The following is a 25,640-nucleotide window of genomic DNA, read 5'->3' as shown; positions in this document are numbered from 1 at the left end:
GCTAATGGATGGGTGATTTCATGGTGACTTTTTTTAAGTTATAAGACCATTTACTAAAAGAGGGAAGGTGACAGGCTGTAAAATGGGTAATGTAACCATTTTAAGGAAAGTCTCTGAATACCCATCTTTCCCGATACCACGTCTCCCTGGGACTGTAGGCGTGGGTGTCCCAGCTTCGTGGCATTCGGGTTGCTGCTGGTCTTTTATGTCCTTCCCGGGCGCCCTGGCTTGGACGGTGTGTGGACTGCAGGTGGAGGTATTAAACCTTTAGTGGCGTGCCTCTGCTCCTCCTCCACGAGGTCTGCCGTACTGCCACCCTGCTTGCTTCCAACTAACTGCCAGCTCTCTGCTTTCTCCTGTCTTGAGTCAGTTCCAAAAAGTTTCGTAGGTCCACGCGGGCCCGATCTGAACTTGAACTTTATAAACATGAAATGTCCTGTACCATCTTATGTTATACAGCCCTGCAGCATTATCTGCCCCTGGTCTATTTCTCATCCTCACTTCTTTTCATCTTTGGGGGTTTTGTTTTTGGTTTGGTTTGTTTGGTGTTTTGTTTGGTTGGTTTGGTTTTGGTTTTTCGAGGCAGGGTTTCTCTGTGTGGCCTTGGCTCTCCTGGGCTCACTCTGTAGACCAGGCTGGCCTCGAACCCACAGAGATCTGCCTGCCTCTGTCTCTCCAAGTGCTGAGATTACAGGCAGGCATGCACCACCGTGCCTGGCTTTTCATCTTTGTTTTAGTGCTCAGTCCCAGAACAGGCCCGTCAGCCTTATCCACCAGCACATCAGTTATGTGTTAGAAATAATGATGGGTTTACATAGTCTATGTAACAGGAGGTATGAACAAATCGGGTTTTGCATTCCAATTTTCCTGGTTGTTCTATTTCGCTTGGTGTAATTTGAGTCTTTCTCTTTTGGTGCGTATCATTTTTTAAATTGTATTTTATTTTTACTCTTATGTATACATATGCATATATGTATCTATATGTATGTGTATAGATTTCTTTTTTTCACATCCTAGGCCTGCCTCTTCAAAACAGGGTAATTGCTTTTGTCATTCAAATTTTCCTCTGTTAGTAGAGTTATACAGTATGTTGTAATATCTCAGAAATTACCTTTAAATCATAAATCACCAAAGTAAACAGTAAGAGATGGTTTTCGCTTTTTCCCAGACCATGTAAAAGCTTTAGAACAGTTAGACTCCATTTCCTAATTAGTGAATTCTTACTGTAGAACATAATTCTGTTTGTTTTTAAATTTCAGTGGGTACTTTGAGCTTGGACTGTTGACCTAAACTTACCCCCTTTTCTAAGTGTTCATAAGGACTACTTGGCTTTTAGATCTTGAACTTGGCATTCCTTTCCTTCTTCAAACAATCCTTAGAGTTTCTTTTTGGAAGTTTTTTTGGGGGGTTTCAAGGACTTTTGACTTCACTTTTAAAAGGTATTTTATTGGACGTAGTTGGTACTTTCATTTCCTGTCCATCCTGTCTTTCTGGGTCCCTTGGATAGAAAGGAATGATGAATTGTTTTCACAGATGTGTTGGGCACAAGGATTGAGAGTGGCCTGGAGACGTGGACGGAGTGGACTGTGGCAGAGAGGCTGCTCTGGGGTGTGATCAAAGAGGCAGCTGTCGTGTGCCAGGCTCATGATCGATGCCATACATGTATTATGAATATAGAGACCCTGCCTAAGGCAGGGGGTATTTTAACTGTAGAAATTGTATTTAGGCTTAGTGAGTGTCCCAGAGGCCCTCCTCCTTATGAGAAGCACAGGGAAGGTGTGGCTGTTTTATTCCTCAGTGGTCTGGAGCAGTGAGAAAGCCTAGGAGAGAAGTGACAGGTGATGGCAGAGTAACAAGCGCTCTGTGGACTTAGAGACCCAGCATCCCCTCCTGAGGAGGATGCAGGAAAGAGACTCTACCACACCTGTGCCCTCTCTCAAGAATATGACAGGAACAGAGTCCACATTTAGCATCCCCATTCAGGGATGCGGCAGAAGGGGACTCTGTGTCCAGCATCCCCTTCGGAAGGATGCTGCAGGAGGGACTTCTGAATCCAGCATCCCCCCTCAGCGATGCTGCAGGAAGCAAGAATTTTTTCTTCCTTCCATGAAATCTGAGCTCATTTTATGAGATGCGCATTATTAGATGCGATGTGTTAGGTTCAGATGCATTATTGATTGCACAAACTTTATGGACTTGTCAGAGAATCTAATCATTTATGATTCTGTGTCTTGGGGAAGTTACATTCTAACTTAAAAATAAGCAACTCACAGATATTTACAGCATAAGCCATTCATAAATTTGAGATCGCTACATAAAAGAAATTTATGTGTTGCTCAGACACTTGGCTGTGGAGAGTTTTTATTTTGTTTACTGCTTGTTTTAGAGATGGCGGCTCCCACTTACTGCTGTAAGCGTCTGTACTTTGTGTCTGTACTTTGGAGTCACTGTGTGTTTTGTGTAGGCACGTGTTCCCTACCACGTCACCTTTACTAAGGCCTGAATAAAAACAGTTTGTATTAGTCCCAGAAAGTGTGTTATGTACCAGGCTGATGCATGGGGAAGTTGCCAAGACACCTTGGTTTTACTTTATACTGGTTTATTTAGCTTTATTTAGGCTAGTTTTTCCCCCTTTATTGATAATTAAACCTCAGCTACCGTACATCTTAGTGTACACTCAGTGTCCTGTTTAGTTTCTAAGATCATCTTGACAGACCTAGAAAGAATCTCTTTGAATAATTTCCTCCACCAGATAGGTCTGCGGGCATGTCTATGTAGCATCTTCTTGACTGCCAATTGATACAGGAAGGGCCTGGACCACTCTGGGTGGTTACCATCCCTAGGCAGGTGGGTCTGGGCTGTATAAGGAACCTAGCTGAGCAGAAGCCAGAGCAAGCTGGTAAGCAGCATTCCTTCAGGTTCCTGCCTTGAGCTCCTCCCCTGACTTCCCTCAAGGATGGACTGTTACCTGGAGGTGTGAGCAGAGATGAACCTTTTGTCTCTGAACTGTGTTCATCACAGCAACAGAAAGCAAACTAGAACATGAAGTAACCATATTTACCAAGGCTTTAAGTAAATAATGATCTCAGCCAACAGGTAGCTATCAGGCTGCAATGAACATTGAGAGAAATCTTCTTCACGTGTGAGGTGAGGGCATGTATTGGATATTTGGTCACACTCTGAGGTACCCAGAATACTTTATCCATTACTTTCTTTCTGTTTGTGTGGGAGGAATATATGCCCAGGCCTAGTGCCATACTGCATTGGAGGAATGCTGTCACTGTGGGTTTTTGTTTGTTTGTTTTTTTTGTCAAGATTTCTCCACCACCATGCATGAACATGCACACACACACACACACACACACACACACACACACACACACAGGATACCACGTTGCTCACAGCATGTTTCATAAAACCCAAGAATCTTAACATGCATTAAGTACCATTGAGCCATTTGGCTGCATCACCACCACACTCACCAGCAAGCGAAGCCCCTTCTAATGTGCAGACTCCATGCTTTTTCCATCCAGTGATGTTCTGTCAAAAGGACACATTGCCTCCGCGTCAGTTCCCAAGCCTCCCTCCTGACGCTCACAGACTTGGCATTTTCAAAGAGAGTTGCCGGTAGGATGCCCTCTTTTGGGCTTGCCGGGCGTTGGCTTACAATGTGACTTGACTATGTCTTCATGACCACGCTCTGTGCCAGTTGGGGGGTAAGGTGGTTGCTGCCAAGCTTCTGACAACCAAGGTTGTCCTTTGATTCCGTCCTAATTAATACATACTCTGTGGCTGGAGCGGGCGGCTCTGAGACACGGAAACAGACATCCCTTACTGGCCTCGAAGTCAGAGGAGCGCATGTGCCAGTGGCCTGTTCACTGGTGGCCATGGGGAGCCATTCGAGAGGCCTCGTGTCATTAAGGCCCCTCCCGGAGCACTTGCTTGCCCCCTGGGGTACCAGGATGGAGTCCATCGTGTTATTCCCCCTCCTGCATCCCTGATGGGGAACCTCGGTCTCTGCTCTCACTTAGTGCTCTCAGGGTGCCGAGTCGACCCTTCATGGAGCGTTCTCACTGCTGGGTTGTGACCGCTCTCCCCAGGCCACCATGGTGACTTCGGTCCAGGCGCACGCACCCTTCTCATTCTGCTCTTTCTAGGCTAGACAGCCCTGTCTACGCTTCTGCCACGGTGTGACCACCCCTTGGCCAGCTCTCCCAAGCTCCGAGGCCTTGCGCTGGCAGTCCTCCTCCCCCTCCTCCTCTCCGTCCTCCTGTCCGTCCTCAGGCTGCTTGATGACATCACCCAGTACACACCTCACAGTTTCTTCCCCACCCTCTCACACTAATGGCTCACACTGAAGGCTGCTTCTCATGGCTCACAATTACCTGTTCAGTCAGAGAAAGGAAAGAAGTGGAAAATGTTTAAATGTCCCAATGTGGGTAAAATAATGTTCCATTTAGAAGTTCGCCTTGCTAATTATTATAATGAACATTAGAGCAAGAAGTGAGATTTGCTGACCACAAATCACTTATTAGACGGATTTTTGTTAAACTCTGAACAATAATAATTACTTCTTATAATTATTCCTTGAATAATTACTTCTGAGGTCAAGAGACTGAAGGCCACTGCTCTCCCAGTTGGCCTCACTGGTGGCCTGGGCCCACCCTGACCTCTCCACGTGGTCCTATATCCTCTAGTATCCGTCAGTATTCAGGCAGATGACCCTTTATGTAAAATTAATTTTAAAATGTTACTGAAGAAAGCAAAAAAAAATCATAAAAAGGAAAATTCTGGAACGTGTAGGTAGCAACCATGAGCGTGTGTTTGTAACTAGCCGCTTCTCTTTAAACAGACGAGTGTTCCTTTTGGCTCCCCTTGTATGGCAATGTGTGCTGCCGGCTGGTGGCCCAGCCAGCTTGCATGGCCGAAGATGCGTTTGCAGGATTCCTGACTGAGCAGGTAGGGCACGGGGGACATCTCAGCCGGGGAGCGCCCACTGGCCTCTGAAGGGCACAGCGTTTGCTCTGGCGGCCTTTCTGGAAGTTCTCTGACCGTCACTGGGCGGGAGCGGTGGAAGGTGTGGGATGCGGAGGGTGGCTACGGGAGGAGGACCCGCCTGGGTCCGGGTGACTGTGGGGCTGCCTCTCCAGTCCCCTCCGGTGCCCCATCCCACAGCGTCGTGGCAGCGGTTCTCTCATGGAAACTGACTCTGGCTGCCCAGCACCTCTCACATAAAGGCCCTCCTGGCAGACAACGGTTGGCCCCGTTTGGGCCTCTGGGCTTCCAGAGCTGCCTCTGTGCCACCTACTCCTGATTTATTTATAGCCACGGTTATTTATATTCAGTAAATAATTAATTGTGGGCTCCAGTGAATCAATAGCTTTTTTTTTTTTTTCTAAAAGATTCTATTAGGAGGAAAGAAAATTTGCATTCTTACCAGGTAGTCAACATTTTCTAGGGTTCCGAAAGAAGTGAAGGGAAATTATTTCCAGTGTGGAGAGAGTTATTTTTATAATTTCCCCGAGTCCTTTGATGAATTGCTGTGGAATTCTAAGCACTAGATTTTTAATAGACTAGCTTTCCCAAATCTGTGTTGATTTATGATTTTCTGTGTATAAAATTGTGTGGTAATAATTACCTTCATTTTGCTTAATGCGTCTGAGAATTCCAGGCTTCTTTGCGCTTAGATTTGGGGTACTCAGGCTCACGGTACAGCCGATGAATGGCTAATTCTGTCGCATTTTAAAAGTTCTAAAACCTTGACTGATTATGTAAATGCCGGGCTCGGTTTAGAGTTAAGATGGTAGTGATTTAAATTGATAATTGCTTGACTTTTCTTTTTTTTTTTTTTTATCCCCTTACAGCAAACAGGAAAAGGTCTGGTTGGCTGGAGAAGGCTGTACTGTGCTCTGAGGGGGGGTAAACTCCGCTGTTTTTATGGTCCCGAAGAAATTGAAGCCAAAGTGGAACCGACTCTGGTGGTTCCCATTGACAAGGTGAGTGGCCCCAGCCCTTTGAGGTGCTGTATTCACAAGGGCATTGTGGTTCGTGAAGCTCATGCTCGTGTGTTCTTGACATCCTTGAAGTCATAGGGAAAAGGAGGCAAGGGCTGTGGAGATGGGTTGTTAGCTGAATGTTCTCTTCCTTTGCGTGGTAGAAGTTATTGATGGGAAACGGATTACCATCTATTCCCTAAGAACTCATAATAATTGGGAGAGTGCACTAGCACTCAGGTCTCAAAGCCCAGAGCGTGACCCCACCTTGAGAAGATATTTGTGGGAGCTGGAGACTCGGCTCATTGGTTGAGACAGCTTTCTGTCCTTGCAGAGGACCCGAGTTTGGTTCCCAGCACCCACATCACGCAGTTCACAAACCACCTGTAAGTCCAACTCCAGGGGAATCTGTACCCTCTTCTGGCCTCTGAGGGCACATGCACCCACGTGACATACACATCCCAGAGACAAATGAATAAAAATAAACTTTAAAGAGTCCTTCTAAAAAGCTATTTATGTTTTTCTGTGAACTTAAGGGATAATGTAAACATAAATCATTAGCCCGAGTTATCGAGATACTCTTTCTAGTCAATATTCAAATGAGTTCACAGAAAGACCTTCAAGTTTCTTGTGGGATGAATGGGCAGTTGTCCAAACCTCTGCCAGCCTGGGAAAGCCTGGCCGTGCACATGAAGCCATTTGCTGCCCTTGGACCTTCCCACCGGGGAATCTGCTGAGGGTCTTCACCTGGGCTTCATGCAACAAAGCGGCATTGCAATAATCTAGTTACGTGTTCTTCGCTTACACTTTTGTAGGGAGGTAAGTCAGCGCAGGACAGACTGGGTTTCATGACAGTCTTGACTTCAGCTCCCTAGCCAAATGTAGTGTTGATCAGAACCACCCACCCCTGACCGTGCCCTTCCCTGGACTGTTCTGAATGATGTTTCCAGACCCAAATCCCGATTGGTTTTAGTGTTTTTCCGTGCTTTGCCATGAAGAGGTGTGGCTGGACTTGACATAAAGTCACGTGTGAATTTTACATAATAGTCATATTTCTGAAAACCTGGGAACCATTTTTCCACTGATTTGTGTGGACTTGAATTTAGTTTTCTTATCTTTTCCAGCAATATATATATATATATTTTTTTTTTAATCTATCCCATTTTTAGAAATTGTTGCTTTTTTTTATCCAAAGGAAATTCTGCAGCAAGACTTTTTATCATGTAGTTAAGTCCACTTTATTTAAAGTTTTTATTCGCAAGTTCCTCATAATAAAGTTTTAATTAAAAAAATAAAGTTTAAGGTTCTTCTTTAGAAATATAAATAAATACTGTCTCAATATTAAAGCATGATGAATTTAGCTTGGTTTAAAAATTTGGCTTTATGTAATGTATAATTTTAATAATGAAAATTTCATATGCTTTCTCATTATTTGCTAACTTTATTTGTATTTTATTTTGTTCATGAGGCATTTTTGTCAGCTTCTTAAGACTTTGAAAAACTGAAGTGTACAAAGAGTTGAAATAGAATGCTAACCACCCATACCCTGGGCCAGGCAGAACTCCCGCCCATCTGACCTTTGGGCCTTCTGTTTTCTTTTATGTGCTTTTGCCTTCTTATCTTTTTGTTTTATGAGTCCTTTGGAAATCAGCTGCAAACAACATGTTCCTTCTAACCCCAAGGATACTTTTGTGTTTGACTCTAACATTGTCACGTGCAGGAAGCTTGTTGCTGACACGATATTTCTGCATACAGATTGCTCATGCGTCCCTAACACGTCTAACTTTGATTTATTCATTTCTTTGGCCCGAGACCCCTTAGGAAGGCGAGTCTTTCGCTTCGTTTATTTAATCACGTCTTATTCTGCCTTTGTTTTTCTTTGGTGGCACTGACATGTGTTTTAAGTTCAGGTCATACTGGAGAGGGAGCTGTACGTGACTAATTGGTTCGTTACATTCAGATTAAGTATTTTTGACTAGAGATGGATTATATGTAATTATGTGCCAAAGCTGGTTCGCACTCAATAGCTGGGTGGTAAAATTGGAACCCTGCCAAAATCTCCTTTCATTTTGTACCATAAAAGGTGGCGGCATAAACCAAGATAAAATGTAGTCTAAACAAATGGTAGGTTTTAGATTTTTATTTAGTGTGTGTTTGTGTATGTGTGTGTGTGTGTATGCGTGTGTGTGTATGCATGCACTTGTGAGTATGTGTAGGTACAAGCACAGTGGCTGAAGGCATCAGATCCCTTGGGTGGGGTTCTGGGCATTTTAGGACATCCAGCTATGAAGTGGGGCCGGGCTCTTGTCCTCATGATTGTATGGTAAGCCCTCTCTGGGTGGTGAGCCATCCCCCTGGCCCTGCAAATGACGTTTTTAAACTCACTCGCTTTATGCGAGAAAAGGTACTATCACAGTTAGCTCGCCTTGTCTCAGCTCTGTGGTAGGGCTTCGCTACCCCCCACCCCCCTTGGAAGGTATATTATTTCTGTTTGACATGCAAAGAATTGGACTTAGTCGCCACTGGGCCAAACTTGCCCAACTAGTAAGGAATATTAGGTGACTCACTCTTTTCTGAGAAGGTAGGAAAAGATGACATTTGACCTCTACATGCTTAGAAGCACTACTATTAGCTTTAGGGTGGGAAAGAAGTTTGAGTCTTTGAAACCAGCAGTCCAGCAATTTAAATATTCGACATCAGCCATTTCCTGATGTGTTTTCTGGAGGCACTTTCTTCTGCTGCCTTCTTCTCCCTCTGTGGAACCTTGCCGTTCATCTTGAGACTCCCCACTCATAGTAAGCGTCACTGACCTAGGCATCAGATCTGCCCCACTGTCCCAGGCATCTTGTCACTCCCTAAAACATGATAGTTGTATAGTTGTTTATTTGGTTTTTTTCAGTTCAGGAAGTGACTCAGATGTGCGGCAAAGTTGGAAGAAACCCAGTGCTCAGCCTCCCACCAGCTCCTAGATTGGACAGAACCGTGGCGTCCGCTCTGTCTCTTTGCTGATGTGTTTAAAGGCCAGGCTAACACCCTTCCCTGAGGAAAGTTAGGCAGAAAACATTACTGTCATGCCTGTGTCATCATGCTGCTTGCTTTAACCCCTGAGACACGTGATGACGGTGCGTCCAGCACATTTATATAGCCCAAATAAATCTAACCCATCTTTGAATTTCCCTGGTGTTGCCCACAATGGCCTCTTAGCTTGGGTTTTTAATGCAGGATTGTATCTCAATTAGCTTTCTTTTCCAAGCAAGGCGTGTCACTGCTGGCCTGGGGACTGGCACTGTGGTTTGAATAGACTGTTCTCTCTGTCCCTCTGTCCCATTCTCTCCCATCTGTATAATAAACTCATGCATTTTTGCATGTGTCTAATTACTTGGCTTTGAAGCACATGGTAGATTTCCTTGATTGCATTTTCACGTGATGTTCAAATGGCAGTTTTGTCTAAGGCCGCTGCAGAGGTGACGTGAGCAGCTAAGGTTGGCATCCACTAAGCATGCCCGCTACAGCCCTCCGCTTGGATTGCCGGGCCTTCTCTCTGACTGTAATTCTTGTCCTTCTGCGTGCCGTTTCCTGTAAGGCCACGTCGGTTCATTAATTTTCATAGGGAGCCATCTGTGGAAATAGTCACATTAAGGAAGAAAAGCCTGAAAGCTATTCCCCACCTACTTTCAGTACAAATTTGAAAGGGCGATTTACTTCAAAGCGGTTGCTTCAACTTCAAAAAACAAAACTTCACTCTGAATGATGTTGAGCAAGACGCTCACTGGTGGGTCCCGAGCAGCAGCAACAGCGCCCTGCACACCGTGGAAAGTGCTTTATTAGCCGAAGCTTTATCCCTGCCTGGTGGGGTGGGAAAGCAGCGAGAGTCTTTGAGATCAGCAATCTGTTTTGATTTAAATACTAGACATCAGCCGTTTCAATAATGTATCTGTCCTGAGCCAATCAATAACCCTGCTTGGTGTGATCGGTTTTATTGAATTGCCTTGAAAATGCTTTTAACTGTTGTATTTATCAAGAGCAGTTAGAGAGCCCCGTCACCACAGATCGCACGGCACATTTTCCCATTCACCCTAGTCGTTTTAGTACCCGAACCCTCGTCTGTCCTCCTCATTAAATTTAGCCACGGCCACTGTTGACTTGGTAGCCCTTTCCTTAAGGGGTTTACATCCGACGATATCAGCAAAAATTAAAAGTATCTGTTTCAAACTGATATTAGCCGTGCCTGACGCTTGCCTCAACCAATGACTGTACCTTACACAGTTCAGACATCGCCTCCGGGTCGGGTAGATGAGTGCTTGCTCCGTCACTAGACCTGTGTCAACACTGGTGTTTTAGGGACCACTATTTTCATCCTCAGTCAACCTGGCTTGAGACCTTTTCAAAGACCTCACTTGACTTTATGACATATTGAGAGGAAGGGATGAGGTGTTACCTGTGTGGTGTAACTCGGAGCCAGGAAGAGACTTTTTATAGTGTATTTTATTTTTACATTTTCAAGATAATCAATACAGAAAAGCGTCACCGAGCCCCTCTGAACCATTCTGCCCTCCCGTACAATCCTAAGGACTATTTTTTTCATATCTCCCAGTGTGTGAGAGCAAAATGTATTTTATATGCATGTAGACATATGTAGTTGAGAGGTAATTTTTTTAAAAAGTGCAGGCAGTGCTCCCATCTCCCAGTAGAATGGGTTTTGTAACCGCTTGGGTCCGACTCCAGCAGGAGGAACTTAACTGAGTTGATTGGAGTTTTGAATGGTCTTTGCTGCTAGTTCCCGCCTCGCCTCCTCCACCTCTCCTGACACAGTTTACTTGTTGGAGGAATAGGGTTTTTTTACCCTACAGGGTTTCCCATAACCTGAATTCCTCTGTTTCCATCTCTTGAGTTTTTGGACTTGCGTTTGGGCTTGGTATGCAGTGGGGAGTATGCTTTAAAAAGTGTGTGCTTGTGGACAGAGGTGTAAAACAGGCCCGAGCCTGAGCTCCCGATGACACCCATCTGTGGTGCTGCTTAAGGACGTCTAGTGCCGACTGCCAGCTGCCGGTGTCTTAGCATCCTGTGTTTACTGCTAGGCTGTCTCTAAGGGGAAGCGGCAAGATGTACTGTGTGTGTGTGTGTGTGTGAGAGAGAGAGAGAGAGAGAGTGTGTGTGAGTGTGCGCTACCAAAACAACTAACCTCCTTCAAAAGTGACAGTTGAAGTAGTTCGTAATTGGTATGCATTTAGGATTCAGGGGCCAGTCAGATCTGTGCCCTGTTTGTTTACTTACTTAATCATTGGTTTTATTTTTCAAGACACGGTTTCTCTGTGTAGCCTCTGCAGTCCTAGACTCAGTTTGTTGACCATTCACAGAGACCCAGTGCTCCTGTCTCCCCGAGTGCTGGGATTACAGGCAGGCCCCACCGTGCCCTGCTTCCTCTGTTGTTCTCACCGACGCTTCTGTTGTTAAAGGGACTAGTGAAGGCCTTAAACTGGTGTCTTGACAGGACCCAGCAATCACTGATTTCTGGTGAGACAGACAGTTCAGAAGCATTTTCTCACATCCTCACCCCAGCCCATTCCCCAGGGAATGTGTTTTTTAGGAAAGGTGCTTAGAGACCAGACTTCGGATGCGGAAGTAGGCCCAACTGGTTCTGATCTTCTCGGAAATGAAGAAGGTGAAACATTTTAATTCAAGGTGGTAAGAAGCCAGAAGGAAACTTCTTGCGACTTCAGAGTGTGTCTTTGCTGCAGAGTTGAGCTCTCGTGGCCATTGCACTCTGAGACAGTTTCAGGAACATTCTGATAAACACCGTGAGAGCAAGCCGCCCGTCAGAACCTCACCATAATCCCAGGTCCATCACAAATAGACAGCTGGGTTAAAAGGTTCTACCCTCGTAGAAGGTAGAACCGCGCATACTCAGTGCTCTCAAACCAAACCAGCTTCTTCTGAGGTTGGAAAAAGCAGGAAACTGGGTCCCATCAACTGCTTCTCTCTTGGGTAGATGTGGGACCTGCGCTCCGTACTGGTGATGCCCAAGTTCATCCGTGCCTCTTCCCTGGGCTTGTTCTTTTCTGTGCCACCACTTCTGTGGTGCTAGTTACGAAATAGTACCTGAAATGGGTAATTTCTGGACGGTTTGCTTGTGTGTCCTGCTTCGGAGAGACATCGGGTGTCTGTCCTTGCTGTGAGTTTAGGATCTACATCCTGGAATTCATCCTGCTGTTTTCTCATGACTGCATCTTTGGAGGAGGACAGGGCTGAGCCCGGTTTGATGTCATCAGGGCAACAAGCAGTGTGGGTAGACCTGACCAGCCTCACCTGTGCTAACCACTCTTTCTTTGACATGTAGTCTTTAACAACAAATATTTTTCCGTTAGTTAGATTATGTGGGTGCTAAAATACAATGTAATCTAAACTCTGCATTCCATTTTCACTTGTTAAAAGCAAGCAAACAAAACTCTTTGACATGTCCTAATACTCATGAGGCAGAGGCAGTCAGATCTCTTAGTTTTAGCCAGCCTGATCTACATAGTAAGTTCAGGCTAGCCAGATCTACATAGTGAGATCCTATCTCAAAACAAACAAAAGCCCTCCCTTGGGGTGTTTAAAATCTGTAGCAATGTTTATGGCTACTGTAGTTAATGGAAGGCATAGTATTTATCTGTATATTGTTAACTTATGTTTTCTTAGAACATGAATGGTCTGCTTCATCATTCTCTACTTAGTAGCTTCATTAGAAAAAAATAATTTGTTAAAAGTATAAATACTTAGGTACAAAGAATCCCATTCTCATTATTTAGAAGTTGAATCTGTTTAATCCCATCTACAAGAGTAATCAGGAATTCGTGTTGAAATGAAACTGAGTAAAAGTAGTCAGAGTCTCCGCAACAAGAGTATTTCTTTAGCACCCTCTCTCTCCCACTTGAACTCAACCTTCAGTTAGGATGAGAGCAGTATCCTCAAGATTCTTCTAGAGCTAAGTCACGCTCTGCTACTAATAATAAAACTTGGGTTTTTAAAGGGATTGGTTGGTTGTTGATGTTTTTTTTTGTTTGTTTGTTTGGCTCTTGGTAATTGGTTGGGTAATTGATTGGTTGGTTGGATGATTGATGTTGGTTGGTTGGTTGGTGATTGATTGTTTTTGGCTGATTGGTTGTTGGTTGGTTGATAGATTTGTTGGTGGTGGTTGATTGGTTGGTGGTGGTTGGTTGGTGGTTGACTGGATGGTAGTTGTTTGGTTGGTGGTGGTTGGTTGGTGGTTGACTGGATGGTAGTTGTTTGGTTGGTGGTTAATTGATTGAGGTTGGTTGGTGGTGGTCAGTTGGTTGGGTGGTTAGTGGTTAGCTGAGTAGGCAGTGTTTTAACTTCTTTTTTATGTTGTATAAGTAATTTTTAACCAGATAATTCACAGGGTTCATTACCTACAGATAGGAATGTGCAAAGGCCTTGTCACTGTAAAATCATTGTGTTGACCCCATGTCCCACTGCAACCTAGACACCATCCGCACTCCCTGATTTCCCAGCTACCAGCAGTCGGATGCATCCTGAGGTGGCTTCCGGTCCTTGTGCTTTGTAACATTCTGAAGGTTCAAAGGCACACGGCTGCTTTCTGCAGCAGATGTGTTCCTGTGAGATTCTAGCAGAATGGAGCCCTGTGGAAAAGCATTTATCCCCTGTGTGGTACAGATGGGTGTTCAGGGTTTACCCAGTCCTCGGGGAATACAGTTTTTCTTCCCGCTTCCCTGAAGCTCACATCAGGGTCATTGCAGGTGCGTGTAAGTGTGGGCTGTTATTTCTCCCCGCTCCTAGTCGAGGTCTGCAAGCAGTACATTCTGTACACATTCCCAGGGGCCTTCAGTGCTGTTGGGTGCTGAAGTGAGACAGGCTGGAGTTGAGCTTTGCTCTTAAATATAAACTACAAAGTGGATTTTGAAGAATGAAAATGAAAAAACAATAGCAAGTATCTGTTTCCATATCACGGTCAATAAAATATACCATTAAAATTGACTTTACCCATTTTTACCTTTTAAACATGTTTCTACAATTTTCTAAATTGCCTCTGTGGCTCCCATGGTGTTTCCCCTGGACAGTGCTGCCCTCAGGTGATGGGAAGGGAATCTTTTCGTCCCAGGCCTCATTCCTTCTGTGTTCTTCAGTCTAAACCATATGTCATTGCTGTTATTATTTGCCTGTATGGGACTGAGGGACCGGCCTCCGTCTTCTGGCACCAGGAGGGCACTGTCCTACCTGCTACCACTCAGAAGAGGATTGAGATTTCCAGCAAGAGCAAGAGCAAGAGCATTGCTGTTAGAGTTTGTAGGAATACCTTTATCACTGGGGTGTCTGTAAATCACGTGGGTCTTGAGTTATGAGCATTACAAGTGAATGCCATGTATGAAATGAATGTTAATGAAGAAAACCTGGGTGGGTTTGTTTTTTTTTTTGTTGTTGTTGTTGTTTTGTTTTTTGTAAAAAAAAAAAACTTACATTTTTACTACTTTAACTAACAATACTGCAATATGTATGACTATTAGAATAAAGAAGAAACATACTTGACTGATTCAATTTTATGACTGTTGGGAATATAGTTGATATATAATCCACACTAAAGCCACAATATATTGCACTTGCTTTACAGCAATTTTAAGATGTATATAAATGGGCAGGAAGCCGAGATCTTAATGGAAGCTATGTTCCAAGAACATATCATTCAGAATACATCGTATATGTATATAGTATACCCAAAACTCTTTTTTTTAATAAAACATGTATCTTGAAGACATTCTAGATTTGAGGTTGGATACTGAAAGTTCTTCAAATGACATATTTTAAATTTCAAACCATCAGCCATAAGAATATAGGCGCTTTGCATAAACATGGTAGCGAAGCATTAAAATATTTGATCATTTCGGAGCTATTCTCTTATAAACCACCCCTAATTCTTAGGAAACCAGAATTCAGGCCATGGAAAAGGATTCGAAGAAAATGCACCGTTTCTCTGTCATCAACACAGCAGCTGGGGGAGCTGTGACTCACACCTTTGTGACTGACAGCCCGGGAGACTTTCAAGAGTGGATGGGCGCCTTCCGGCAGCATTTCTCTGATCTTAGTAAGTAGATATTTGTGTTTTCTAACAGTGTATTCGTGTGACTTAGGAGCCTAGACCCGGCAGTCCAAGTATTAGACTAAAGTATTTCTAAGAATTTGTGGCAGGGATTTTTTTTTTTTTTTAATTTCCTGAAAACCATGGCCGTATACCACAAACCTTCTCCAGATAATGATCATCTTGAGACTGGAATGGTCAGAGGAGTCTCATTTTTAGTAACCTGCTAACTGCAGATCTGCTGTGATATCAACATGTGCTTCTTCCAAAACTGTGTTCGCCCCACAAATGTCCTTTTCCATCAGTCCTTTTAATACAGTCCAGGGCTGTGCGTAAAATATGAGAGACTCGGGCTTCATTCTCCAGTCATGAGAACCTGGCTTACAGGTAGATTCTTGGCCTCAGCAATAAACTGAGCGGCCCATGTGATGTTGTTTTTAAAATGGAGCCGTTGGTGACCTCTGCTTCTGACACAGCTAAGCCTCCTGTTAGAGTCAGCCGGCACTTCATGTCTACAGAATGCTACAGATTTCATGCATGCCATAGAATTGTATGCAAGCAATGGGTTGATTTATGGGCCACTGTTAAAAAAAAAAAAAAAAAAGAAACCTGTTGTTATCTGGCAGTTTCCAGGCCTGTTCTGATGCGCACTTCAGAAAGTGTCAGGGTGGAAGGTGGGAAGGAGGCTTGGTGCTCCCCGGCCCTGCTTGCTTCTTGTGACGCCCCCATTGGGTAATTTACTTGACTGTGCTCTCAAGATGAGAAAAGGGAGACACAGAGAGGCCTGTGGTCTGCAACAGTGAAGAGGGGAGTCCTTCAGGGCCTTTTCCTTAAGCACCCTCCTCAGGCCTGTGGGAAGCGCCTCGGTTCTCCTGCAGCTTTGCAGCTGTCCGGAGTTTTTCTTTAGCTTACGTTGCTGCAGTCTGCGTGTGCGTGAGCGACGTCAGTGCCAGCCCGTACTCTGTTGTGTTGTTTCTGTGAGACTGGCTCTCAGCCGTGCCCTGGCTGTCTTCAGACTTGGTGTCCTGGAGCGCTGGTGTGGTAGGCACACAGGAGTGGGGATGGTGATGAACATGTGTAGCAGGGGCTAGCCTTGCACGTGAAATCCTCTTGCCTCTGGGCTGACAGACATGTACTGCTAGGCCCACCCTGTACCCTCCTTTCTTCTGCTGGTTGTAGTTAGGATTTTGACTGCTTTCCTAGACTCTGGGATTTGGAGAGTCTGACTTACAAAAGGGCACTATTTTAAGACACGCTTCTTGGCAGTGTATGCTTTCTGTGGGTATAGTGATGAGGAGAGGCCATTGAAAGTACTAATCCAGAACACTCTCGTCTCGGGGAGAGGGCCCACTTTCTCCAGAACTCCTCATTTCACCTTCATGCCAAACACTTTTTTTTTAAACAAAGTTGTTACATTTTATACTGTGTATGGCTGTGAAGCAATGATGGAAGGGTTTATAATGACCCAAAATACTGAGTTATAAAGTTGTACTCTAGTTTTCTAAATTTTTTTTGTCATTTTTAAAAAAATTAACATTAATCTGTTTGTGCCTCTCTGTGTCTCTGTGTTTCTGTGTGTATGTGTCCATTTGTGTCTGTTTGCGTGTATGTGTGTGTGTGTGTGTGTTACAGGGCGTGTGTGCAGGTTGGAGCACAGCCTGTGGGAGTCAGTTCCCTCCTTCCCCTGTGTGGATTCCTGGGGACTGAGCTCAGACTCAGGGCTAAGCCCTTCTGTCTCTTGAGCCATCTTGCTGACCTCATTATTCTAACTATCTTAGTGACGAGCTTGCCTTCCCCATCTTGCTGGTAGTATGCTGTGTAGAGCAAAGCAGAAGAAGATATCAAGAGTGGAGTAGCATAAGAACAGCTTAATATTTGGGTCAAATTTCAGTGCTTCAGACCAGTTTAAGAATGGAAGAGTGGGAGAGTAAGCTGAGAAGATTCATGAGGAAGCGTTGATGGACCAACGCATGCTTAGCCAGGGCAGCCATGGTATGGAGGTTAGGGGCAAAGGGGAGTGATGATTTAGTCTTTGAGAGCTTTAAAAAGTTGCCTGACCCTTGTTCTATCTAAACCAATATATATCAATATATTTATTTTTTCAAATACATACTTCAATACTGAGTTGCAAGAACAGCCTGGCCTACCAGATCATCGTAATAGGGAACACAGACAGTAAATGGTGTGACGGAGGCCGTGAGAGGGCAGCAGGTACTGACACTCACAAGCCTGTCAACCTGGTTCCATCCTGAGGACCCCTGTGGTGGAAGGAAAGAACCAACTTCTACGTGCTATCACCCGGACCCCTGCAGTAGCGCCACAGCATGCGTGTGATCACACACACACACACCGTATGTGTAATAAGATACCATAGCATTGTGGGAAGCATCTTCAATAAAGAGCCGGTTATGCGAGCACAGTGTATCCTATCTGATATTTACCTCGTGTGAGCAAATAGGCCGTCAGAAATTTCTACACATACAGACTTAGTCACTGTAGAATGCTTCCGCTGCAAAAGCATGTTCCTGACATCAGGAAAGTGTGGACAGTTCAGGGTTACATTCCGGACTTCAGCACAGCTAGCGTTCTGGTTCTAGTGTGGCCGTGAAGCGCTTCATCTTAAGATCCCCGGCGCAGAAACCGTCATTTCACAGCATGGTGCGTCCATGAACGTGGAAGAGAAGTGCTGACCCGTTTAAAATGAGTCATTACTTTTCATTAAATACTGTGTTTCTCCCACCCTACCCCACACAGACACACCACAATAAATAAATAAATAAATAAATATAAGAAAAATTGACTTTTGCATATTTATCTAAAAAAGAGAAGGGGGAGGGGGAAGATGTCAGCTCTAGCTTCTGGATTCAGACCCCAGGGAGGGACCTCTGCAGCTGTGTCCTGGGGGCTTATTTCCTGTTGGTTTGCTGTGTGATAATCAGCATCATAATAAAATACCCTGAAAGGCTTTTGATGTGTCTTAACTAGTTATGGTAATGGATTCAAAATGTAGGCGTTTATCACCACGCGCTGTGACAACAAAATGAATATGTAATTAAGTAAAACACAAAGCGTCTTTAAATTTTTAAGTCATGGAAAACTGCCACGTTGAGCGGATTGAATATACACATTGAGACTATTCAAAAAAGGAAAAGCAGTAAATCAACCTTAGGAGGCATCTGGTGGGTCGCCCCTACCTTTCTGGTGATGTGAGATGCAGGGCAGTGATCCGGTGTGACTTTGGTGATGCCATTGGATGGATGTGTGGTATACAGACATGCAGCTCAGCAAATATCAAGCGATTTTTATCCACAGAAGAGAAACCTACCAACGTTAAGGTTTGAATAGTGAAATAATGAAAGTAAACATTGAGGATGCCCATGCTTTGAAAATTTAACTTAATAGTTGAGCCACTAAAGAATTCTCATTTCCTTAATTAAAAATTTCAAATTCAAGATATATCTGAGGACTTGAGTTCTGTATTTCTTCACCCAACTGGATTTCAGTGGGGTTTTGTCTTTCAAACGTCTTGAATATTGGATTTTTTTTTTTTTAATCTACAGTGTAGAAGAGAAGCTGTGTGAACTTTCACTGTGAATGTGAAGTTTAATTAGGTTGTTGATGATTTTGTGTGGTGGTGTTCTAGAGAGCTCAGTATCTACCCAGAACTCTTTTTTTTTTTTTAATGAATCACTCATGCAGAATCTGCTTTGGAAACTGTGGATTGTACTGGGTTTTCATGCAAGCTTCCTGAAAGTGAGGCTTTACTGATAAACTGTTATTTTCCAACACACACAAAGTGCTGATGGTGGTGGAAAATGGAAATACGTAGTTTTTCACCTCTATATTTCACACTAGCCTGCTTCTCTCTTTCTCGCTTAGGCCAATGGAAGCATTGTTGTGAAGAACTTATGAAAATTGAGATTATGTCACCACGGAAACCACCTTTGTTCCTGGCAAAGGAGGCGACCTCCGTGTACCATGATATGAGTAAGTGGGCTTGCCTCTTCTGAGCAGCAGGGTGACAAAAACAACATTGTCCATGCCCCAGCCCGGCCGCTCATTCTATTGACATTAAAATGCTAAAATTTTCAGGGCACAGTCAAATTGAATTTTTAAAAAAGCACTATGATTATAGACTGAGGAGCTCATGTTTAATAGATGAATTAATACAAAATTAATGAATGCGTATTTTTTCATAGTTTGAATGCTCACGATCAAACAGAAAATTCCAGGCTTAGAAGAATAAAGTACTTGGCTGATGAAATTCAGAAAATATAAATGTGCAGATTCTAAGATGCAATCATGTTCAGTCATTGTTTTGTATATTTTACCCAGTAGGGGTTTTTGTTTGTTTGTTTGTTTGTTTGTTTGTTTGGTATTACTACTAGGGAAGTATTAATGAATGGAGGTATTCAGCTCAGGCTAAAAATAGCTAGTTAGGTCTAGGACTTCAAAAGTTTGTCTTTCTTAAATTTCTGTCTCACTTCCCCACACTTTGAAAGGTGTTTAATCCTGCAGGATGGCCTCCTGGAGGGTATTGTATCCAAGCTCATCTGTACAGTCCTGTCTGTCTATTCCACTGCTAGTATGCTTACAAGGATGTGTGTATATGTATGCATTTACAGGCTTAGACTCCAAGGGATACCTTTAAAATATCAGAGATTCCATCAGTAGACGTCTGTCTCAGGCTTCTGATTTTCCCCAAGGAAAATTTTACCCAGCATCCTTATGACCAAAATAGTGGGAGGACTTCAGACTCCTGCACTGGAGCATTGATTTCAGAGGATTTTGTCTGTCTGTCTGTCTTTCCTCTGACTTTTTATCGTCAGCAGAGACATCAGGGGTCTAAATGAAAAACTGCTAACTCAGTACCTTCATCTCCGTTTACATAGGGCAAGCTTTCTGGTGAGCAAAGTGGTGAGGGTTTAAGTCTACAATATAATAAACATCTAAGCTAAAGAGTTTGAGAAGTACTCGTGTGTCCACCCGCTTTGTGTATATGTGAGTGCTATGTATTTTCCTTGTACTGTGTATGTTGTATATGTGGTGTCTGGGGTATGTCTATAGTATGGTACATGATAGCTTTCTCTGGGAGCCCTCTTTATAGGTTTATTTTTTTACAAATAAATGTTGTTATTACCTATACCACTCCCACATCTTTGATGGTCATCCTAGGTAGCATTGAATTGGAAAATAATAATTTATTTGGATAAAGTACATATGACTGTTGGATTTTTTCCCCCATGAAGTTTCTTTTTAAAATTCTTACAGGTATCGATTCACCTGTGAAACTTGAAAGCTTAACTGATATAATACAAAAAAAAATTGGAGAGACCAACGGACAGTTCCTCATTGGTCAGGATGAAAGAGCCTCACCACCCCCATGGGCCGCAGTTTTTGATGGTAACCATGAAATGGTCATCCAGAAGAAAGTGTTGTCCCCCACAGGCAACCCGGCGCCTGATGGGAAAAGGAAAAAGCGGCGAGCTCCGCTTCCTCCTCCTGGTCAGCCCCCCTTCAGCCTAAGGACACAGAGTGGCACAGACCAGGCCAGGGATGGCGGGGCTCAGGCCAGTGTCCCTGGAGCCTTGCCTTCGGATCCCAGATTGTCACCGCCCACACACCACTTGCAGAAACCAGTGGCAGCCCCTCGCAAACTTCTCCCTGCCAGGAAAAACAGCTCAGCTGATGGAGAACACACAGACACCAAAACCAGTTTAGACACGAAGCCGGTGCCAGCTCCAAGGCAGAAATCCATCAGAGACATGCTGGACCCTCGGTCGTGGCTCCAAGCTCAAGTATAGGAGCTGTGAGGCTTGGGTCAGAGGCATTATATGTGTAATGTTATATAATTGTATAGGTAAAGACCATAGCAATTTCCATAAACCCTTAATAAGCTATTAGGCACAGAAAAGCACCCTTAAATAGAGAATTGGATTTCTCTTTTACTTCTCATTTTCAGAGAAGTGATTTTTTTCCCCACAGAGCAAAAGAGGCAGTTTCTAGACAGTGTCCTAATTGTTGGAAGGGTTAATTTATTCCTTCTTTGGTAGCACGCAGTGAATAAGTAGGCAGAAGAGCGCATTGATGTTTCTTTTGGAGAGAGAGTGTCTAGTAATGTAGAATATGTTAAATACAGGCCATATTCTCATTGTGAGAATTTTAATACTTAATGGAATGTTTCAAAGGTCTTATTCAAACCACAAATTACAGAATCCACCCAAGGAAAAATTTCCCCTTCAGCTTTCTGGAATTCTCATCTAACGGCCTGCCGGCCCCCCTTCTATTGTTTAACCAGAGGGTTTATGGTGTTGACCTTTTAAATTCCTGGGATAAATTTTAGAATATTAAATTCTTTGTCTTTAAAGGGAATTTGTAATCTGCGATTCAAAGTCATTTCCTTGATGAGCCCTGAGATCCTGTTGACTTTGTCATTCCATCAGTGAGGAGCACGCTTATTAGTGAGAGAAATGGATATGAAATGTCCCCCATTGCTCAGCTTGCGGCATGATGTTAATCTCCATTGTGCCCTCTGGAATTCAGGGAGGCAAGAGGCTGATTAATGCCTTAAAATTTATTTAATACTTAGTTTAAAAGCAGATGGCAGACTCAAAAATTATCAGGAAAGTTGACCATAGTAATTTTCAGAATTAATCCTGTTTCAAATTTTTAATTAGATTTCCTTTTGTTAGTAAGGGTTGATGTCTGTTATTGATATTATCCATTAAAAGTCATATTCATTCAGTAATCACACTGGCATCGTTTCCATAGGAGATGATTTCCATAGCAACTAATCATAGTGACCCAAACAGGATTATGCATTGAATGGGGGATAAATAACAAGAGGATGAATATCTTAAATGGACAAAAAGAAAGATCCACTTTCTGTTAATAACCCTTTTTGTAAACAAGAAGAGCGGAATGGTTTTAAAATGCCATCAGAATTTCCAAGTAAAACTTCCCAGAAGGTGTCAACACCAGTCTTCAAAGTCCAGGACTGCCCAAGCCCTAACTGTCACCGTAAAGCATCAGGCTGGAGGCAGTAAAGGACAGAGAGATCAGCTCTCTTGATCCCGATTCGAACTGCATAAAAGGAAATGTAAAATGAATGTCGGACCAACAAAGGCCTTGATGGAACCTTTCATCATTTTTAGGTGGTAGAGGGACATGTTTTGCTCGTCTGCTTTGTCTCGTTTGTGTTGTTCTGTTCTATGCCATACTGTGACTGCCAGGTAATAAAGAGACTGTTGCTGGCCCTGGACTCCCAGTGAGAAGTGGAACCCTGGAGCAGTGACGCACTAAGTCTCCCCCTTCCTCCTCCCCCCTCCCCCGTGACAATGAGGCAGCCAGAGCAGACACAGCCCTCCATGAAGGTGGGGGGCTGTGTAGAGAGAGTCTCCTAAATCCATAGAAACCTGAAGAGCAGGTGGGCATGTTTTTGTTTTTGTTTAACTGAAAAGGTCTCAGAAGTTGTGGTGGTGATTGCCATTTCAGTAAATCAAAGTCTAAGTTTCATTATTGCTTGAAATGCCCGTTTTTAGCCCTCACTGTTATCTTCAACAATCTCTGTGAACTGTTGATGCTTCTGCTTCTTCTTCTATCTCTACTACTTCTGCTGCTGCTGCTGCTGCTGCTTCCTTCTTCCTTCTCCTCCTCTTCAAGTTAGAAGGTGCAACTGGCAAAATTGCTTCTGATCACTAGCACCCAAGTGCACCCACCCCATCCCCCTGTACCCTCCACTTGCTGCATTCCTTTATTACAAGCCATGATTTAAATATACATGTCATCTTCCCATTTCTTGTGCAAGTTGCGGCTGAAACAATCTAGGTTGTGCAGGGGGCAGAGTTTATTCCTGGAGACATTCTAGAGGAATTGTGTTCTCAGCGGGGAGCTTTGAACCCGGTCTGAAGTCAGGCTCCTTCCTAGAGCCCTGTGGTAGGTAGGTGAAGCCCTGCCCAGCTCCCACTGGTCTCTAGAGGTCCAGCTCTGTACTGCAATGCTCATTAAATGTTAATTCACCTCCACTCCATCCCAAAAGAAAGAAAGAAGGAAGAAAAGGACAAAGATGCTCTATTTCTTCCTCCTCTCTCCTAACTCTTCCTACCTTTCTTCTCCCCCTCTTCTCTTTCCTTCACAGCTTAAAAATATCTGAAGATACTGACTTAAAAACCGCCAAGGAATTTTTCAGCAGCATTTTCTCGTTTACTGAACTAGATAGAACAATGATAGAGGGGTGTGCCATGTGACAGGAAAGGTCAACCAGCTTTGTGTGAGCTAGTCCTCATGTGTCCTTCCAATTCATTTCTTTTGTGTCATGTCTGGGTAATATTATAATAGAAGACACTTAATAAAAAATGATATTTTATACTATGGTACTTTTGATGACAGGGAGATAGCATCTTGGGCAATTGCATTTGCGTCTCAGGGTCTACGATACAAATTACAACAGCATCGGTAGCGGTATCATTTTTAATTGCTACAGCAATGGTGGTTTCCTTATTTTGACATCTTTTGAAGAGAAAGAACACTTTCATAATGTAAATACACACTCCTCCAGCTAAAATCTATCAAAACTACCAAGCATGGCAGCACTTGCCGACTCCACAGACTCCTAACGGTTGCCATCCCTCCACGCACCACTCCTTTCAAACCCACGTGGCTGTGTGTGAACAACTCTTCATGGCCCGTATTGATGCCTGCCTCCGCCCTTTAGGAGAAAATGTCTCTCACTCAGTACCACTCATTAAAAATGAACAGGAGCTGTCTTGGCTTAGAGACACCTACCAAGGGAAGTAGGTGATGCTGTCAAGTCTTTCTTTGGGTACCTCAGCCACCTACTGTGAAGTTAATTCATTCAGTCCAAAATAAAGTCGTAGGGGCGGTTGGTGTGGTTTATGTTAAATGCCATTCAAATGCAATCACCTGTGCAACAACACAGCAGAGGCAGACATGTTAGAGATGCAGCGATTCCAGGAGCAAGCGAGGAAGAAGGAAGCATCTGCCAGGAACTGTGGTGCGTATCTTCTGGGCAGAACTTACCAGAACTCATTGGTATGTTCAGGAGTGGATTGGTAGAGAGCTAAGCTGCAATTAATGAGCATTTACATTCCAGCAGTTGTCTTCTCCCTTCTATTATGTTTCAAAAGCATTTCTAGCTGGGGGGGAGGGGGTTGGGGGTGGGTGTAACTCATGCTTTTCATCCCAGTACTTGGAGGCAGAGGCAGGCGGATCTCTGAGTTTGAGGCCAGCTTGGTCTACAGAGTGAGTTCCAGGACAACCAGGGGCTACACTGAGAAGTTTAGTCTTGCAAAGCCAATTGGGAAAAAAAAATACATTTTTTAGTTTTAAATTTTGAGAGAGAAGGAGAGGAAGAGAGAGAAAGAATGCAAACAGAAGCCTGAAGAGGTCGTTGGACCACGTGGAATTGGATCAAAAGTGAGCCACCTAATGCGGGCCAAAGAACCAAACCTGAGTCCTCTTCAGGAGAGGAGCAGCAAGTGCTATTGACCACCGAGCCAGCCAGCCAGCCCGAGATGTGTGTTAACTCCTATATTGCTGATGATAGTTCCATGAGAAGAACTGTTGTCCTAGATTGTGGATTTTCCTAGATAGCCCTGGGAGGGGAAGAATACCACTTTTGAGGCTTTTAAAGGAATTTCGTTTGTTTCCTTTTTAAAATGATATCCACTTGTTTGTTTATAAGGTGCGTGTCCCACAGCCCTCATATGGAGTGAGTTGACAACCGGTGGGAGTCCGTTCCCTCCTTCCACCAAGTGGGTCCTTCAAACTCAACTCGGTCCCTGGAGTTTAGTGGCTGGCGAGCACCTTCATCCACTGAGCTGCCCAGCCAGCCCCACCTCTTGAGTTTTTAAAAGGCTGTTTCATTTGAAAGTGGATTGTATTATTTTCTAACATGTTTATGTAATTAGCAGTATTTAATCATGTGGATCAAATGTCTGGATCCAAGAATATGAGTTGTATCAGGCTTTTTCTTTTAAGATCAAAGGTGCTTAGAGGAAGTCTAAGTCTCATAATTAAAACTGTGTAGTAATTAAAGGACGTGATTCATGAAGCCGTTTTCTAGCATGCTCTCTGAGGTTCTCCCTCTGGGCTGAACTGGACAGTTTCTGAGGGGAAAGCATCCTCCGATACTGGGAAACTCAATGTCCAGGCACCTTGAGGGCCTAAGTGGTTGAGTATTTGCATGGAGTTCTAGGCATAGTCTGCATACTCTATAAAAGGCTCCAAGGCGACCCTGTTTTTAGTTTATCACGGCAGGTTTTCTCCTGTCTGTGAGTCACTAGCCACAGGGAAACACCTTGTGTTAATTTTCCTCCCTCATGCTTAATTTATTCTCTTAAGCATTCCAGTGGCCAGGGAGAGAAGTGGGCAATCCAGCCTGGAGTCTTTTATTTCACGATTTTATTTCTAAGTGTGTTGTAGGATCAGAAGTATGTTTACATTTCTTTCTGAAAGAAAAATTCCATTTCTCTCAGAAGAGAGGATAACCAGTCAGTGGGTGTGAATAAAACAAAAGACCTTAAGGTTGTGCAAAT

General features: G+C 43.7%; 1 protein-coding gene across 2 annotated transcripts in view; it reads left to right on the top strand.

Moving 5' to 3' along the window:
• Rtkn2 (rhotekin 2) overlaps window positions 1-25,260 on the top strand; it is a 62,155-nt gene extending 36,895 nt beyond the window's left edge. Inside the window, exons 8-12 of one of the 2 annotated variants that reach the window (XM_021635247.2) lie at window positions 4,853-4,959; window positions 5,865-5,996; window positions 14,928-15,090; window positions 18,964-19,071; window positions 20,356-25,260. In XM_021635247.2, coding sequence (XP_021490922.1) covers window positions 4,853-4,959; window positions 5,865-5,996; window positions 14,928-15,090; window positions 18,964-19,071; window positions 20,356-20,888 — 1,043 coding nt within the window. In that variant the 3' untranslated portion in view covers window positions 20,889-25,260. The remainder of the gene's footprint in view (window positions 1-4,852; window positions 4,960-5,864; window positions 5,997-14,927; window positions 15,091-18,963; window positions 19,072-20,355) is intronic. The other variant, XM_060369417.1, reaches the window with a different exon arrangement.
• Window positions 25,261-25,640: the final 380 nt, after the last annotated feature.

Source organism: Meriones unguiculatus, chromosome 16 (genome assembly GCF_030254825.1).
Source record: "Meriones unguiculatus strain TT.TT164.6M chromosome 16, Bangor_MerUng_6.1, whole genome shotgun sequence".
Classification (NCBI taxonomy): Eukaryota; Metazoa; Chordata; class Mammalia; order Rodentia; family Muridae; genus Meriones; species Meriones unguiculatus.
Note: the sequence above shows the minus strand (reverse complement) of the source record. Positions and strands in the feature narration are given on the sequence as shown.